At 39.2% G+C, this 14996-nt stretch overlaps 1 protein-coding gene across 1 annotated transcript in view; it reads right to left on the bottom strand.

Annotated features, from left to right (window-relative positions):
• Positions 1-270: 270 nt before the first annotated feature.
• The window catches only part of EGF (epidermal growth factor), a 57866-nt gene continuing 43140 nt past the window's right edge, over positions 271-14996 (bottom strand). Inside the window, exons 20-24 of the mRNA XM_017805774.1 lie at positions 13290-13440; positions 10461-10625; positions 6886-6988; positions 3902-4004; positions 271-2421 (exon numbers count right to left, since the gene is read on the bottom strand). Of these exons, the coding sequence (XP_017661263.1) occupies positions 2198-2421; positions 3902-4004; positions 6886-6988; positions 10461-10625; positions 13290-13440 (746 nt within the window). The 3' untranslated portion in view covers positions 271-2197. The remainder of the gene's footprint in view (positions 2422-3901; positions 4005-6885; positions 6989-10460; positions 10626-13289; positions 13441-14996) is intronic.

Raw genomic sequence — 14996 nt, 5'->3', positions numbered from 1 at the left:
AAAATCAAAGTGCATGGATCAAAGTCTTTTTACTGTGTAACTTTTATGGAAACAAAATGCTTTTCTGAACTGGGGCCTTTACAGCTGGACTCTCTTCCCGTCAAAATACACAGGATCAATGAACCGAAGGACGGGAATCCAAACTAGATTCTTTTAACAGTGTTAATTAAATTAAACTATACTGAACTTAAAATCAAATCTACCAAATACTAATGATTCAACACGGTGGTTTCCTGCTCCTGAACACAGTTTAGTGTGCCAACACTTCTAAACCATTTCTCTTTCCGTGGAAATACCCTTGTTGCCATTCACACAGGAGAACAAGTCTTCATAGCTGTTAGTTCCAACTAACCTCTGGAAATGCCTATTTTACAAGTTTATTCTGAATTCAGAACGAATGTGATTAGAAAACAGACTCAACAATTAAAAACCACCTGCAAAAATCACTTTAGAAGACAAATGACAACCATCTACACAACAGAGCATTATAATTTTTGTAATTCTGACACCTTGGACTCAATGTTCTTACTGTTTACACCAACATAAATCAGAATCAACTTCACAAAGTTACTCAAGTGTGTAACTGTTTTAGATAAGAGGTAAGAGCCTTTCAATACTCTTTCCCATGTTGGCCTACAGAGCTGGTAGAAAAATTACAACATCCCAAACCTTTCCGGCAGGATTCAAAAAACCCCAGAAAAGCAGGATAGCAAACACAAAAATTAATAACATTTGCCACTATTAACCAGCTAATGAATTACAAGGAACACTACTGGTAGGCACTGTAGCAGAGTTTAAAGGAGGTGTCCAATAGTTACAGTAGTAGGCTTTAAAGACAGAGGACTGAGAGGTACCATACAAATAATAAAAACATTATTAGTAATTTAGCTGATTTCCAGATGTCTTCCAAAATGTTCTGAAAATGGCACAGGAATTCAAGACAAGTGCTGAAAATCACTTAACATCACGGAATATTCTGAGTTGGAAAGGACCCACAATGATCATAGAGTCCAACTCTTATGTGAATGGCCCGTACAGGGATCAAAACCACAACCTTGGCATTCTTAGCACCATGCTCTGACCAGCTGAGCTAATCTTATGTTAAACAGTTAAGCTACAACTCTGTATACAACAGAGCTTTATAAGAGAGTTAGTTCTTAGTAAATAACTGGAAGGGAACAGTAGCTGTTAGAAAGACAGTTACAAGAAAAATTGGTTTAGTTTTCCAATTGTTCCCTTGAATTTAACAGGCAGCAAAAATCAGCTGTGTGGAAGTCAGTCCAAACTGAGGTGGCTTTTTTGGTTTTTTGACCCACTCCTCCTGTTGTTTTGGAACAGAAAGTGGCTGCACTTCTGTCCTCGCACTGTCCTACATAATGAACCAGGTTTTGGTGCCAGACACACTTCTGTGAGGCCAGGACAGCTCCAGCACATTCCTCTTCACAGGGCTGAAAGCAGACACAGACCCACCTCCTCGGTCCAGAGACAATCCTGTTACGCTCTGAGGGACCAGCGTATACTGGGAAATAAAATGGAAGAATCACCTTTTCCCTCAAATGTCGCCCACCATTAATAACATATGCCCACAAATCATCCTACAGCACACCAAACCTGAGAAATGCAAGATCCCATTTGGTGCTTGCTCACGGAAGCAGATACAAGAACATCTCAAGTGAAGTCCAAGAAGTTACATTGGCCTGTCAGCAGCACTGGGGAGAGGAATATAGTGTCCATGAACAGTATTTTAATAAAAACATTCATTTTGAACTAATTTTTCTGCATCATCTTCCATTCCTGTTTCTCTGCAGCTGTCCTTGTGACCCATTTTCTAGGCAGTTTCTAGACTCTGTGTTTGTGTGAAGACCACTACTTACAACAAGCTCCATTAAGAAAATATTTATCACTCATAAATCACCCACTTGTCTATTTTCCCCTCAGTGTCCTTGTAGCAGGCAGTTAATGAAGTTAGCAGCAGTGATATTTATAGAGTACTCATTGCCAACACGTTGCTCATAGTAACTCTTCCAAGCAGAGATGACAGGGAAGGAGTGGCAGGGGAGGACTTCTCTAGTTGGTTTTGATTTGTGGTTTTTTTTCAAAAGCAAATTTTAGTGAAAAAATGAGTATTGTTTCAGTGTTTTGTCAGTTCCCATTCTCTGCTGACTTCCTTCTTTTCCCACTCAAACCCAGGCTGCTTCTAGTCTGGTTGCATCAGCAGGCTGGCTGGGGCAAGAGTGCAGGGCTCCCTTTCCAGCAGGGGCTTGGGATGGATGCTCCAGGACACCTGGGGAGGGCTCTTCGCCACTCCCAGGGGCTGGCATGATTTCTCACCAACAGGAACCTCTTTCTGATGTCCTTGTTCTCTCTTCTCTTCAGTCAAAGTCTCTGCTGCTTTGTCGTATGTTATAGGCTGTTCTTCCGCTGGAGAAAGGATGGATATGTATTACTGAAAGCCATTTGAGAAGATTCACCACAATTAAGCTAAAAGAAAAGTAATGACAGCTTTGAGAGAAGAAAGCTATGAAAGAAAGCACAGGATCAGGTCCAGAAAATTGCAATACCAACTCATGTCAAAGAACATAAAAACAGGCAAAGTCAAGAACTTGCTTCTGATTTTAAGAAATTACTTGTCCTAGGTTTTCGTGGTTTTCCCTTTTAATTCGTAACAGGGAAAGGCATGCCCATAACAGGAAGACTACCCACCTGGCATAATTAAAGTCCCCGCTTCAAAGTCAAAAGAACTTAGAATTATTCTCTGGCATGGTATAATAACTTCCTTTAACATGTTAGAAAAAAATCCAGATTATTCACCAGTCTTTTTGTCTAAGGTGGTTGAACCACTTTTGCTAAAATTTTCAGGTAAAAATCAGACACCTATCATGGGAAATTTTTTTTACAATAGCTGCATCTGATAGAACTATAAATGAAAACAGAGTCTCCTAACAGGAAACATCAGTCTTCCTGTGCTGGACAGTTCAGTTCTAAACATGTTCACAGTATTAGTCCAACTAAGTAAATGTGAGGCATATTTTCTACTGATGAATAAAGGGACTACCCAATGTTTAAGGACAGGATTGGGAATTTTGAAAATCTTGCAAGATGTCTGCCCATTCAAGTATCCTCAAACATTTGTCTTTGTGTATTTCTAAGTGACTGAGGCAAACTGGCTTCTCTAATAACTTCTGCACTTAGGAGATATATATGGTAAATAAGATAAAGGGTTACGGATATCAGTCTTTCTCCATCAGTTCTCACCATTTGAGCATTAAGTGATTCAGTTGCCACCTATAAGGCAATATTTCCTAAAATTCAGAATGGTCCACCTGGTAACTTGTGGGCCATGGAAGCCTGTTGTGTGCTTCATGCTACCTGCTGTCTCTGGATGAGGGATGGGAGGCACATCTTGTTCATTTATCTCATCTTTGTTTAAGCACCAAGAGCAGTCAAACATCCGTTTAACACAAAAAGCAGAACTGCAGTAGCTGCCACAGGAGTCAACGTGGACTCCTCATACATTTTCAGTTATCCTACCTGAATTAATAAGGACTGTCAAAGTATACTGTTTCACAGATATACATTACCCAACAGTAAAATGGCCTTAACTTCACTTGCAAACCTGTGAAGGTCTATATAGATGCAAAAATCCAACATTATTCTATCACAAGAGGCATCTGGCTTCTTCTGAGCATGAAAGCACTGTTGTAGTGTAGTTTCTCTTGACTAATCTGCAAAGTGAAGAACTGAATAGTCCTTAACAGCAATATGAACATAGCACCTGCTGTGCACAGCAGCTTTAAACAGGTCAGAAATAAAATTTTGATTTCTCCGTCTCCTTTATCTGCCATTGGTCCTGCTGGTACAAGGTGAGGAGAGACCTAATAAGGTACGTAATCCTACTCACCAGATTCTGAAGGACAGGCAGGATGAGGATCTGCTGTCTCACACTCAATTAGATCAACCACTTTAGTCTCCAGAGAACTGTTACACTCCTTAACAACCGCAAACTGCAAATACATACAATATGCACAAAATATGCAGAGCCCAAATTAATATAAAATGCATTGGTTTTCTGAAACCCAATAGGCAAACTGGAAGGGCCACACACCCAACCACAGAACAGGGAAAAAGGTCATCCTGACTTCTGGGATGGCCCTTCCCCTGCAGATAATTAAACATTTGAGTCGATGACAACCTCAGTCTTTCTTTGGTAAGCACACAGTCTCAATCCGGTAAAGAACTACCAACTCTCTTGCCTTGCAAATCAACACTTCCAGGTGCAAGAACAAAAGCTCATGAAAATCGACCCTCTCCATAGTACTGAGGGCCATTTTTAAAGTATTAAAAAGATCTGCAGGAATCCAGACAGCAGGAAATCATCAAACAGAGAGAAAGAAGCAAGTCTCCCTTTCTGCCTCTCAACACCATCTGGGGGCGTGTGGTTCCATCATCCCACAGTGACCGTGAAATCAGAAGATGAGACCCTCTGGGGAAACACGCTGAAAAGAGCAGGGGGAAAACAGAAAAAACAGAGGTAGAGGAAAGCAATGTGAAGCACTGTGCTGAAATTGTACAGGGGGAAAGAGGAAAACCCAGTAAAGGGGTGATGTTTAAAGAGCAGAGACAAGGAAGAGATGTTCCAACAGAAGACGGATTTGGGGGTCCTGGTGGATAACTGGTGGATTTATGTGGATAGAGTATCGATATGCCTATTTAGGTGTCAGTTCATTTACATAAAATCTGTAGGCTTACAGCTGCTAACCCGCATAAGACAGACCCCCAGAGGAAATTCAGCTACACTGAGCTCTGCAAAATATCTTTGGCTGTGCAGCATAAAACACTCGGATGAAAAGTCTGTGAACAGCACCAAAATCCAGGCACATGCAGAAGTTTACCGAAGTTTATATATCAGTAGGACTACCCTGGCTTATGGAACTTAAATATGAACATGAAAAATATATGTAGGCATACCCCTAGCTAAATGTACTCTCACCTGGCAGAACAGAAGTGAATGAAAAAGTGAATGACACCTGGACAATTTATAGGTATAGTTTCAGTATCACAGTACCTAACACTTGATATGTGTGATAGCACAACAGCTCTACATTAACCTAGATGAACAAGAACAAGAAAGTCTTTTCACTCTCACCAGCCTCACAAAGGAGCAGTAGCACTGTGGACTACCAAATGAGTGAAATTCATGAGTTCTTCACAGTCACTGCATACACATCATCCAGTCCCAATATAAAGTCCTTCGTTAAGATCATTAATGTTGAGTAGATCAATAGCACTCAAAAAACTATTCCAGCACCTTAGGAATTGAGGACATATAGGGTTTTCTGTCCCTGATGTAGTATAATCTCTTTTTTTACATAAAACCCTCCAGTAATCCACTTGACATGAACAGTAGAAATGGACAACTTCCCTGCTTCCACTGCTTTTTGGCAACTCTACAGTTTCTAACCTGAGTGCATTCATGCATGAAGCCCTGGTGAACTTAACAATTAATGGCTATATCAGCACAGAGAAAATCACATGCATGAAACCAGAGGAATCCATTACTGTGTAAGCAGCAATAATCAGCAAGGGGTCAGTGATTTCCTCTTCCAGTCTGACACAAACCATTTGCAATAAATTACTTTATTAATGGATTTGATATCTCCCAGTGCATGCTGAAATATAGTGTGTAATAGATGACTAGGTTAGATTTGTTTTTGTTGATTCAGTCCATTGCTTAGCTGTGGACATCAGCAAAAATGTCACTGGCAACTTGTATTAACTACAGGGTCAACAGCAGGTGGGGACAGAGCTGATGGGCAGCAGGCCTCCTAAAGCACTGCTCCCAGGCAACAAGCTGTTCTCAGACCCAACAAATGTTTCTGATTTTCCCAACCTCAGGTATTCTGCAAGCTGTGGATATTGCCTCTGCTATGAACAAATGATGACATTGCCATGATTCAGCACATTTGCTATCAGTACCTGGAGGAAAAATACTAATAATAAAAGATCCACCAGAGTATGCATTTGACTGGCTAAGGAACAATATGTCATAATCAGGTTCAAGTCAATTCAGCGCTACTGACATATGTTTGACAGTGTCTTCCAGTGGCTACCCAGTCACAATTCCTGCGAGAAACTACCTAAACTGCTTGTGAGGCCATTCTGAGAAAGGAATCTCAGACCGGGCATAGAAGTGGCCACAGATGCAAGTTATGTCACTTGTCAACTTCAAGTTCCAATTGCAATCACCCAGCAGTGTAATGTCATTCTAATGCCAGTGAGAATCATGTCCTTAGACCAGATTTTATAGGGCCAAATGCAGCTTAAAAAATGACAAAAGAAAGAGTTGTGTACAACCAGAGCATGGTGGCATTTTTACCTACACCAGTGTAAAGTTAGTATTTCACATATCCTTCCAAACTATCCAGTAAAATCCTGGTTGTTTTTCTCTACAAGGCAGCAGCTTCTAATACAGAACATTTAATTTCATCAACCTCCAAAATAAAGTTCAACATCTCATGTAGCACAAACAGTACTTGGCTTCCAAGAAGCCTTTTTTACAGAGGGCATACTTTCCTGTGAAAATAATTCTGTGATATGCCATGTCATCACATTGCCATTTCCTTAATTTAGAACACAGTTCCCCAACTGTTGTATTCAAAGCTAACAATAACACTGGCTAATGGTTGCAATACATCCAGGCAGCTGTGAACTTTGAGGGATAACAATGAGGTAAGATGAACTAGGGTTCACAGCAAAGCACTTGATGACTCTAGCAGTTATTTAATGTATTTAAGATGTGAATTATTTGATGGATAATCTCAAGTGGATCCCTAACACTCTTTGATCCTTCCTGATTCCCTTTCCACTCCACATTAATATAGTTACCAGAGACTTGTTGCTAGTAGGTGTCACGTTCTCATTGTCAGCACGGCTGCTGGCGTCTCTTATCGCTTCTGCATAGAGATTCTTCTTATACAAATTTTGACTTCTGCAACAGAACAAAAGATGAAGTAAATTATTTTGCTTTGGGAGGAACAGAAGATGCTTTTTGTCACGTTATTCTATCAGTATTTACAGAAGGGACATATATTTTGTTTTCTTTTACTGGTTTGAAAGGCTGCATTACTCTTACCACAATTTTAATTACCACACAGTGGTTAAAACAAACAGCTTGTCAAAAACAAAAGTCAGTAAGAAATGAACAAATATTTGTTCTACTGTGCTATCTGTAAAGGATCATTCATTAGAATGAACAATAGGCTTCATAATTTTAACTAGACCCTTCCATTTTCTTATATTATTCTATCTATAACACATTCTTCTTATAAAGATTTGTTTCAGCCAATACAATGAAGAGCATTTGTGGGTGAAGCTCAGAAATAAAAATTGGACTGTATTTTCGTACATTATTGGTAGTTACAGTTATGAAAGTCGCTTCTGTATTCATCTGCACCATTCATGAAAAGCAACAGTTTCAGATGTTACTGTGAAATAAACAAACTGAAAGTCTCAAAAAGTTTGGAACTAAGACCTTCCAGAAAAAATGCATGACCAACAGAATTAGTGCAAAGGAAAAAATCCATGAGTACAATTTGGAGATGAAAAAGGTGAGAACAGTAAGCTCTCAGTGGCTAGTTCCAGAAATTCAAACATTGTTATTTTTCCAGTCAGCCAGCAATCACTTATAATACAGTATTAAAAGCCCATATAGGCCCAAACATAAAATTTTGTTTTACACTGCTTGAGATCCAAATCAGTACATCTTTACTCAGTTTGCAAACATGTTTTTTGTCCTCCTAAGAATCAGCTAACAAAATTAATGTTACACTCTTCAGACTCTGGAATATTCTTTTACATGATCTATTTTTAATAAAATCTCATAGACATGCACCAAAGAAAATAGGAATTTTCCTTTTCTTTAGGAATTTCCCTTTTCTGTCTATATAACTTTTATATACTAACTGGGAAAGGGCATACATCATAATCATCATATGTTGCTCCCTTTATGAAAATACTATGAAAATGTATTTTGCTTTTTTACTGGAAATATGAAAGGCCTGTTTCCAACCTTGATATTCTCCCAGATTCTCTAAAACATATTTCTGTATATTCAAACATAAAAAAAAAGGTAATTGTCTCCTGTAGAAGATAAGACAGGGACTGTTAATATGAAACCAAACAGGTGTCAGAGCTGAGGGTGTATCTACAGAGCAGAATGCTGAGAAATAGGGCAAATTAGACCATTTTGACTTTTTCTGACATCGTGGCAAGGCTGCTGTGCATGTTTTGATGCTTGGATTCTGCATTGCAGCTCACAGTGCTTACAAAATTTGTTACTCAAGAATTGTAAAATCCATTGCACAGAGCTCACACACAGGCACAGTCTTGACAGGGTGCTCGGCTCAAGAGGATCACTAATTCTGCATTTTACTGTAGAGTGCCCAGAGTAACAGATGCCAGATAGACTTGGTGGACATGGGTGTCTTCGGGTTCAACTGAGCACAAGCAGATGGGGCAGTGAAATCTAGTTAACTGAGCATGGGCAAGAGGCAGAGAATTTCTCAATCCTAATCCCAGTCCTACTGTCGGTTTTTGTGTAGCCTTGGCCAATTGAGGTGGAGGAATTGTCAGTGTTAAATCTGTGATTCAGATTTTTTTTGGGGGGAGGGGAAGTGTTGTTTCCTTGATTCCCAAGGAAGATTAGAAACTTGGTGTACTATACGGTCAGACTACATAAATCTAATATTAAGAAAAACACGATGCTGTTCGGCAGACAATAGTCATTGAACAAACCAACACAATAATTCAGTAATACTCAGCCTTCAGGTCACACATTTTTCAAATTGGCAGGTGCGGACCTCCAGCTTCATTTCCTTCAATTAAAAGGAGATAGGCATCTCCATTTTACAGGGGAAGGAATAGGACTATTACAGACTTAATCACTACATTTCAAAATATAGTAGATTATGTGAAAAAGTGATATAGCAATTTCAACCCAAATACTGGCTTCCAGACTCCAGTTAAATAGGGATTTTAGATCAGTGGTTTAATTTTGATCTAGTTATGCTAGTAAAAGCTGCAGTTCAAATTCAGTCGAGCGTGTAATTAAAAAGTTGTTGTTGTGGTAAATAGTTATATTGATCAAAAGCATTTGGCAAGAAAGAAACATAAATCAGGAAGAGAGAGGAAGGAAGAAATTTTATATCTTCACACCTTAAAATGAGTCATATTCTGGCTATTTGTCATGATGGAATATATGAAATAATGGGAAATATAAGAATCTCACAATTTTTCTGTTCTATATGTATCCACTGATTCAAATGTGAATTCCAGGTTATGAGAACAAACCAGGCTGCACTTAGCTTTAATTCTGAACCTCTATCACTAGTTAATAGAAAATAAGAAACATTGGCAGCTTCTCTACTTTTATGGACTAAATATGTCAAGAACCATTAATTAAGAATGAAAAACATTAGCTTCCATAGTTAACTTCTTTTGTCACTTAACTTTTTATGTCTAGGAAACACTAATTTTAAAATTGATCTAAACCACAAACAAAAATCCTGCCACGGATGGCAGGTCAGCATGCAGCAGGAGACTCTTGATTTGGTTGCTGTCTGGCTTTTTTAGTGTTTACTTTTAAATATAAATATGCATTTAAGCAAGCCTCAGAGAACAGCTGTCTGCCAAGGTCATGGCCAAAAGACTGTAACTTATTAAATGCTTAACACTTTCCAGTCTAAGGGACATCGATGACATTTAATTTCACATCAGAGCGGGTTCTTAAATAGTGACTGTAGGGATTCTTTTATCACAAGAAGAATCCTAAACCTGCACAATTCGTAACAGCCATGGAAAATGCAAGGGAGTACTTTTACAACAGATGTGCTTAGGCTCACATCCTCGATTTTACTCTTTCTACTGCCGGGAAGATTGTTTTCATGTTTATTGGTGGAATAATCAGTGTGGAAGATTGCTTTGGAAGGTTAATAAGCTACTTTTTTCAATGGCAAGGAAACTTTCATGTGCCACTCTACACTGAAAGGGAAACAAAAGCAAACTAATGGGATAGGTGGCAGTTAAGAGCCAAACCCTATCATGACAGTTTCAGACATCTAGAGCTCTTAAGGGAAACCAAGGAAGAAGTAGATAGCACATTCCTGAACTCTCTCATCAACACAAATTATGGCTCTTCTGCAAACCTAATAAGGTGTATTCTTCTTCCCTCCAGACCCATGTTGCTCACTAACACCGATGTGGGTTCTGCAGGCAAGGACGTGCCAGAACTTTTTGCATTGTTCATACAACCAATAACTGCAAAGCAAAATAATAGCAAGCTTGATATGGTGCTTTCCATCAGCTGAGGAACAGCTCACGTTCTTCACCATGAGCACTCTGTGAAGTCAGCAGCAACTCAGCCCGTGTGCCACACGATCACAGCATGTGTTTGGAAACACTACCTGTGGCAGTAGGCAGCCAGGAACCCCAGCAGCAGTAGAAGGACCAGCACAGCTACACACACTGTGATGGTGATATTCCGCATCTTCACCCGCTCGGCATGCTGCTGCTCCCACCACTCCAGGTCACTGAACTGGCACCGCTCCCCAACGTAGCCCGTCACACAGCTGCCAAAGGAAATGAGCACACTTTGTAACTGATGGCAGTGGAAAAACCCCACATCATCACTTCAGTGACCTTGCATATTAATTTAACATTGGCAACTGCTATAGAAATATCTGGTTGAATTTAGTAGCAGTGAAGACAAAAAGACTTTGAAGGAATGCTGTCAAAACCAGTATAATTCCATATTACAAGTATATTTTTTTTACTGTTATTTAATCATCTACAGAATTATACCGAGAGATTACATTTTTCAGATTCCAATGGGTAAAAAATAGGAAAAATATAATTTTCTCTTAAATCCTACTGTGTGGTTAGTGTTTCCCTAAGATTTTCCATTTGACTGCTTCCAGCAGCAAGTTCTCTTTTCTTTCAAGTAGGTAATATAGGACTTACTCATATTTTCAGTATGATTTGGTTAAAGGAATTGAATTTTAATCTGAATCTTTAAAATGAAAAATTAAAGTGTTTTTAAAAATCCCTCATATGGGTTAGAAATATCCTTGAAATTTAGTTTGACTACAGGGTTCTTCTGTAGGTAGTTTTTGTTTATCTGTTTGATTTTACCATTGTAAAACACAACATAGAAATATCAATGCATGAAACCCTCAAATCAAAATTACTAGAAAGTGAGAAATACATCAAAAAGAATTCCAGCCTAGTTTTACTGTGCAAGACGAGACACATAAATAATAAATGGAAAAAAATTAAAAGTCTACTAAATTTGTAACAATCTCTGAGCAATATGGGCTCAACTCCTTCTCGCAATTCTTACTGGTCTAATTTTACTTAAGTTCAAGGGCTAGTCAAACAAGCAAGAGAAACAGGATTTAACCAGCAGTAGCTTTTACCTAATATTCTGAAATTATTATGTCTGCATTCATTATTAAATCAGGCACAAGTACTCTCATTCTGTCACAATTTAGAATGCATACATGCTGGAAGGCAGAAAAAATGCTAAGTTTTTAACATTAGATCACAATGAATTCCAAATATGCTGGAAGATCTACTTTCTAGTGTAAGATCTTTTATTAATAAAAATACAAATCACTTTTGGTATGTGATTTCTGCTGGATATTTTTGCTAAATAACATTTTTCCATTACTTCCTTCTGCTAGTTAGTATATGAGAGCCTACATGAATGAATGCTGCCATCTAGTGAGAATTCAGCAAGGTCAGAAGCCAGCAAGGTCCGCATACAAAGCCTGGCCCCCAAGAGCATGGCTAAGTATGGTCACTCCTTAATTTTTTAACTGCTTCCACTTCTAGAACTGAATAATATGTATATTTGGATTCTTATTATGCTCTAACACCTAACAAAAAAAGAAAAGAATGTGTGATCCAATTTGAAAGTCCTGCAGTTTTGTACTCTTTAGTTTCAACAGAAGAAATAAGGTGGAAAAAAAAGGAGATAGTTTTCAATGCCTCTAAAATTTACACTAAAAATTCACAACAGATACTTGGGATGACCATGAGTCCATCTCATGTAATGTCTTTGGTGAGCTTAGGAAATCCATGGCACAAAGCACCTACTTCATTCCCTTGTATGTACATGAGATATATTCTTTTCATATTTCTGCAGGTACAGAGGTCTCTAGGCAGTGGAGAGCACTCATATTTAAAAATAAGAAAGCCTAGGATGTGACATTGCTTGCAGGAATGGACTGGCACAGGGGTTCCTGCAGTGCAGTGCAAGGAAGACCTGGGGGGAATGGTGGGTCAAAGAAACCCTTCAACACAAAGCTTGCTCTCCTCACTCCAGTTATACCAGGACCACCTGAATTACTGAGACACAGAGGGAGATTTGCCTACTATGGAACTGCATCCACCCCCTGCACAGGTCCTCACTTACCAGATGAGACCTGAAGGGAGGAGGCAGGCATTGGATTTGTCCCACTGTAAACACATTTATGCTTGATTTTGAAGAAAGATACAGCACGGATTCAAATATAAAGTTACAGACTTGAACAGCAGCATGAAAGGTTTTGAAGAAATGATTAGCCCGTAGGACTAGGCTGCCACATTGAACAGCCTAAAGCTGATTTCCAGAGAGTTGAGATGATTCTCCTTCCTTTTATCAGTGCCTGCAATTGGGGAACCTAGACTTAGGCTTCACAAAAATATTGAGGGGAGAAGGAGGTCTCATTTTTGAGGTCTCATTGCTACTCTCCCTGATTTTGAGAAGGCTGTTATGTTGTATCCTTTCTGCCGAGGACCAAGACTCTTCAAACTGTAAGGGAAGATGCTGACACCACTTCTGGTCCCCCGTCTCAATCAGAGAAGACAAGTCAGAGATGTCTTCTTCCACCCCACTGAATGCTACACACGAACAGCAAGACCAACAGCACAATATGTACAGGAGAGACAGCAAGCACCTCTTTTATAATGCCATGAGCACTAATCACTTAACAGCTTACCTCCCATTTCCAAAGCAAAGAATCAAGTCCTTAGGGAACAAATCCAATCCTACTATTAATTGCAATGGGTGTGAACAGAATGGCCACATACTGAAACTTACAGTGATCACTTACAGAAAAGAGGAGAGTCTAATTCTAATTGCTAGCATGAACAGATAATATGGACATACTCTTCACTGCCTGCACTTAATTAAGGGTAGCACCATAAGGGCGCCATTCATTAGAACAGAAACTACAAATTTCTGTACTTACTTGCAGGCATAGTCTTGTAGATCAGAAACATAATTGCACACTCCACCATGAAGGCAATATGACTCGTACGAAGGAGGGCATCCTACAATATCACCTTGCACAGCGTGTGTAGAGTATTCATTGCTGACAACAGTTGGGGGAACAGTAGTTTCTGAAACAGAGGATTTCACAAGGACTTCTCAAGCTTTTGGCCACACTGGCAATGTGATCTTACAAAAGAGTTCCAGAACTTCAAGGTACAAAAGTAGGTAAAAATATCTAATTTCAATTAATTACTTGTGTTTCAACTATTCGCTTATGTTGTTATCAAATTTAGACACACATAAATTAAGATCAAATTACTAAATATGCTTGATTTTAGATTTGCAATGAAAGAGACACAGACTGAGTTCTGTCTATTTAGATGTGTGAGTCCAGCTCTGAGGAGAAACTGCATTAATTGTCTAGGTGCTTACACTCAAATGATTTTTGCTACTTACGCAGCTGTGGGGTATGGTAAATCTCTACCATGCATAAAGTCCAGTCAGAGAGCTAGCTCACATACAGATAGTAACGTAACTGGGGAAGTAGGGAACCCTATGGACCCAGTTCTCTAAAGGATTCTGTAGCCTGCTCTGAATCGCACACGCTGTCATCTGCACAGCTATCCAAACTAGCTGGTTTTAAAAGTAGCACTAATACCTCTGCACAGCATGACCTACAGTGCAGACATACTCTTACAGAAAAGGAGTGTTTTCTTGCCTACATTGATGCTGTATCAAATCTATAGGTCAGAACAAAACAGATACATGGCAAAGAATTTCTGGCGCTATGGCTTAGAAGAAACACACCTAATTGCTTTCATACTCTTATGGGATCAATTTTATGCCGCACACCATTTGTATTGCAACATGACCTTCAATGACATTTGTTTTTTAAAATTTCGGTTGAGGGAGAACTGCCGTGGCAAAGAGCCTCAGTGGAAAGGGATGAGTGAACCCCAGGTGTGTGTGCATTCTGCAAAGAAAATTGCATCTTGCTAAAATTGCTAAAAGAGTAAAACCAGTGTGTTAACACCTATGAAGACATGCAATCAGGCTGACAGATGAGGGACCTAGAAAGCATTACTTCCAAGTCATGCATCATTTAAAATCACCATTTTCTGAGCGACATCTGAAACGACTGAAAGCTTAAGTAACTGAAAAGATGTTCTATTTAAGAAAGCCATAATTTCCTTCTGTTTTTCTGCAGAAATAGATCTGTGAAAATCACAGTGTCCCTTCATCCTCAGATAGCCACTTGATTTGGAGTAAAATTCACCCTGACCAGGGGGATGACACAGAGTAAGACAATGAGTTGCTTAGCTTCACAATTTCCAAGAATGCTGCTGCCACATTGAGGCACTGAAATGAGGGTCAGATAGTCAATAGCGCTGAACCTTCTGCAGCTCCCTTCCTCAAACAGGTAATCAGATTTTCTAAAGAGTTTCAGAGCCCTTTTGAAAAATTAGTGACTGGATCTGAAAGACAAGTTTTTTCTGAAGAATCAAGTGAGACTTAAATAATGTGCAGTTTCTGAGCTAGACTTCTGCAGTGGGAAGGAAGGCACAGAGCATTTGAAAAATGACACAGACTGAAATTACCTCCAAAAATATTACTTCCAAGGAGCATTTACTTCTGCTTTTGATTGTAAAGGCCATTAGATAGATTGGTTGTTACACTTAGACAC

Source organism: Lepidothrix coronata, unplaced genomic scaffold (genome assembly GCF_001604755.1).
Source record: "Lepidothrix coronata isolate B3197 unplaced genomic scaffold, Lepidothrix_coronata-1.0 Scaffold13, whole genome shotgun sequence".
Taxonomy (NCBI): Eukaryota; Metazoa; Chordata; class Aves; order Passeriformes; family Pipridae; genus Lepidothrix; species Lepidothrix coronata.
The sequence above is the reverse complement of the archived record's forward strand: the minus strand, read 5'-3'. Positions and strand labels throughout refer to the sequence as shown.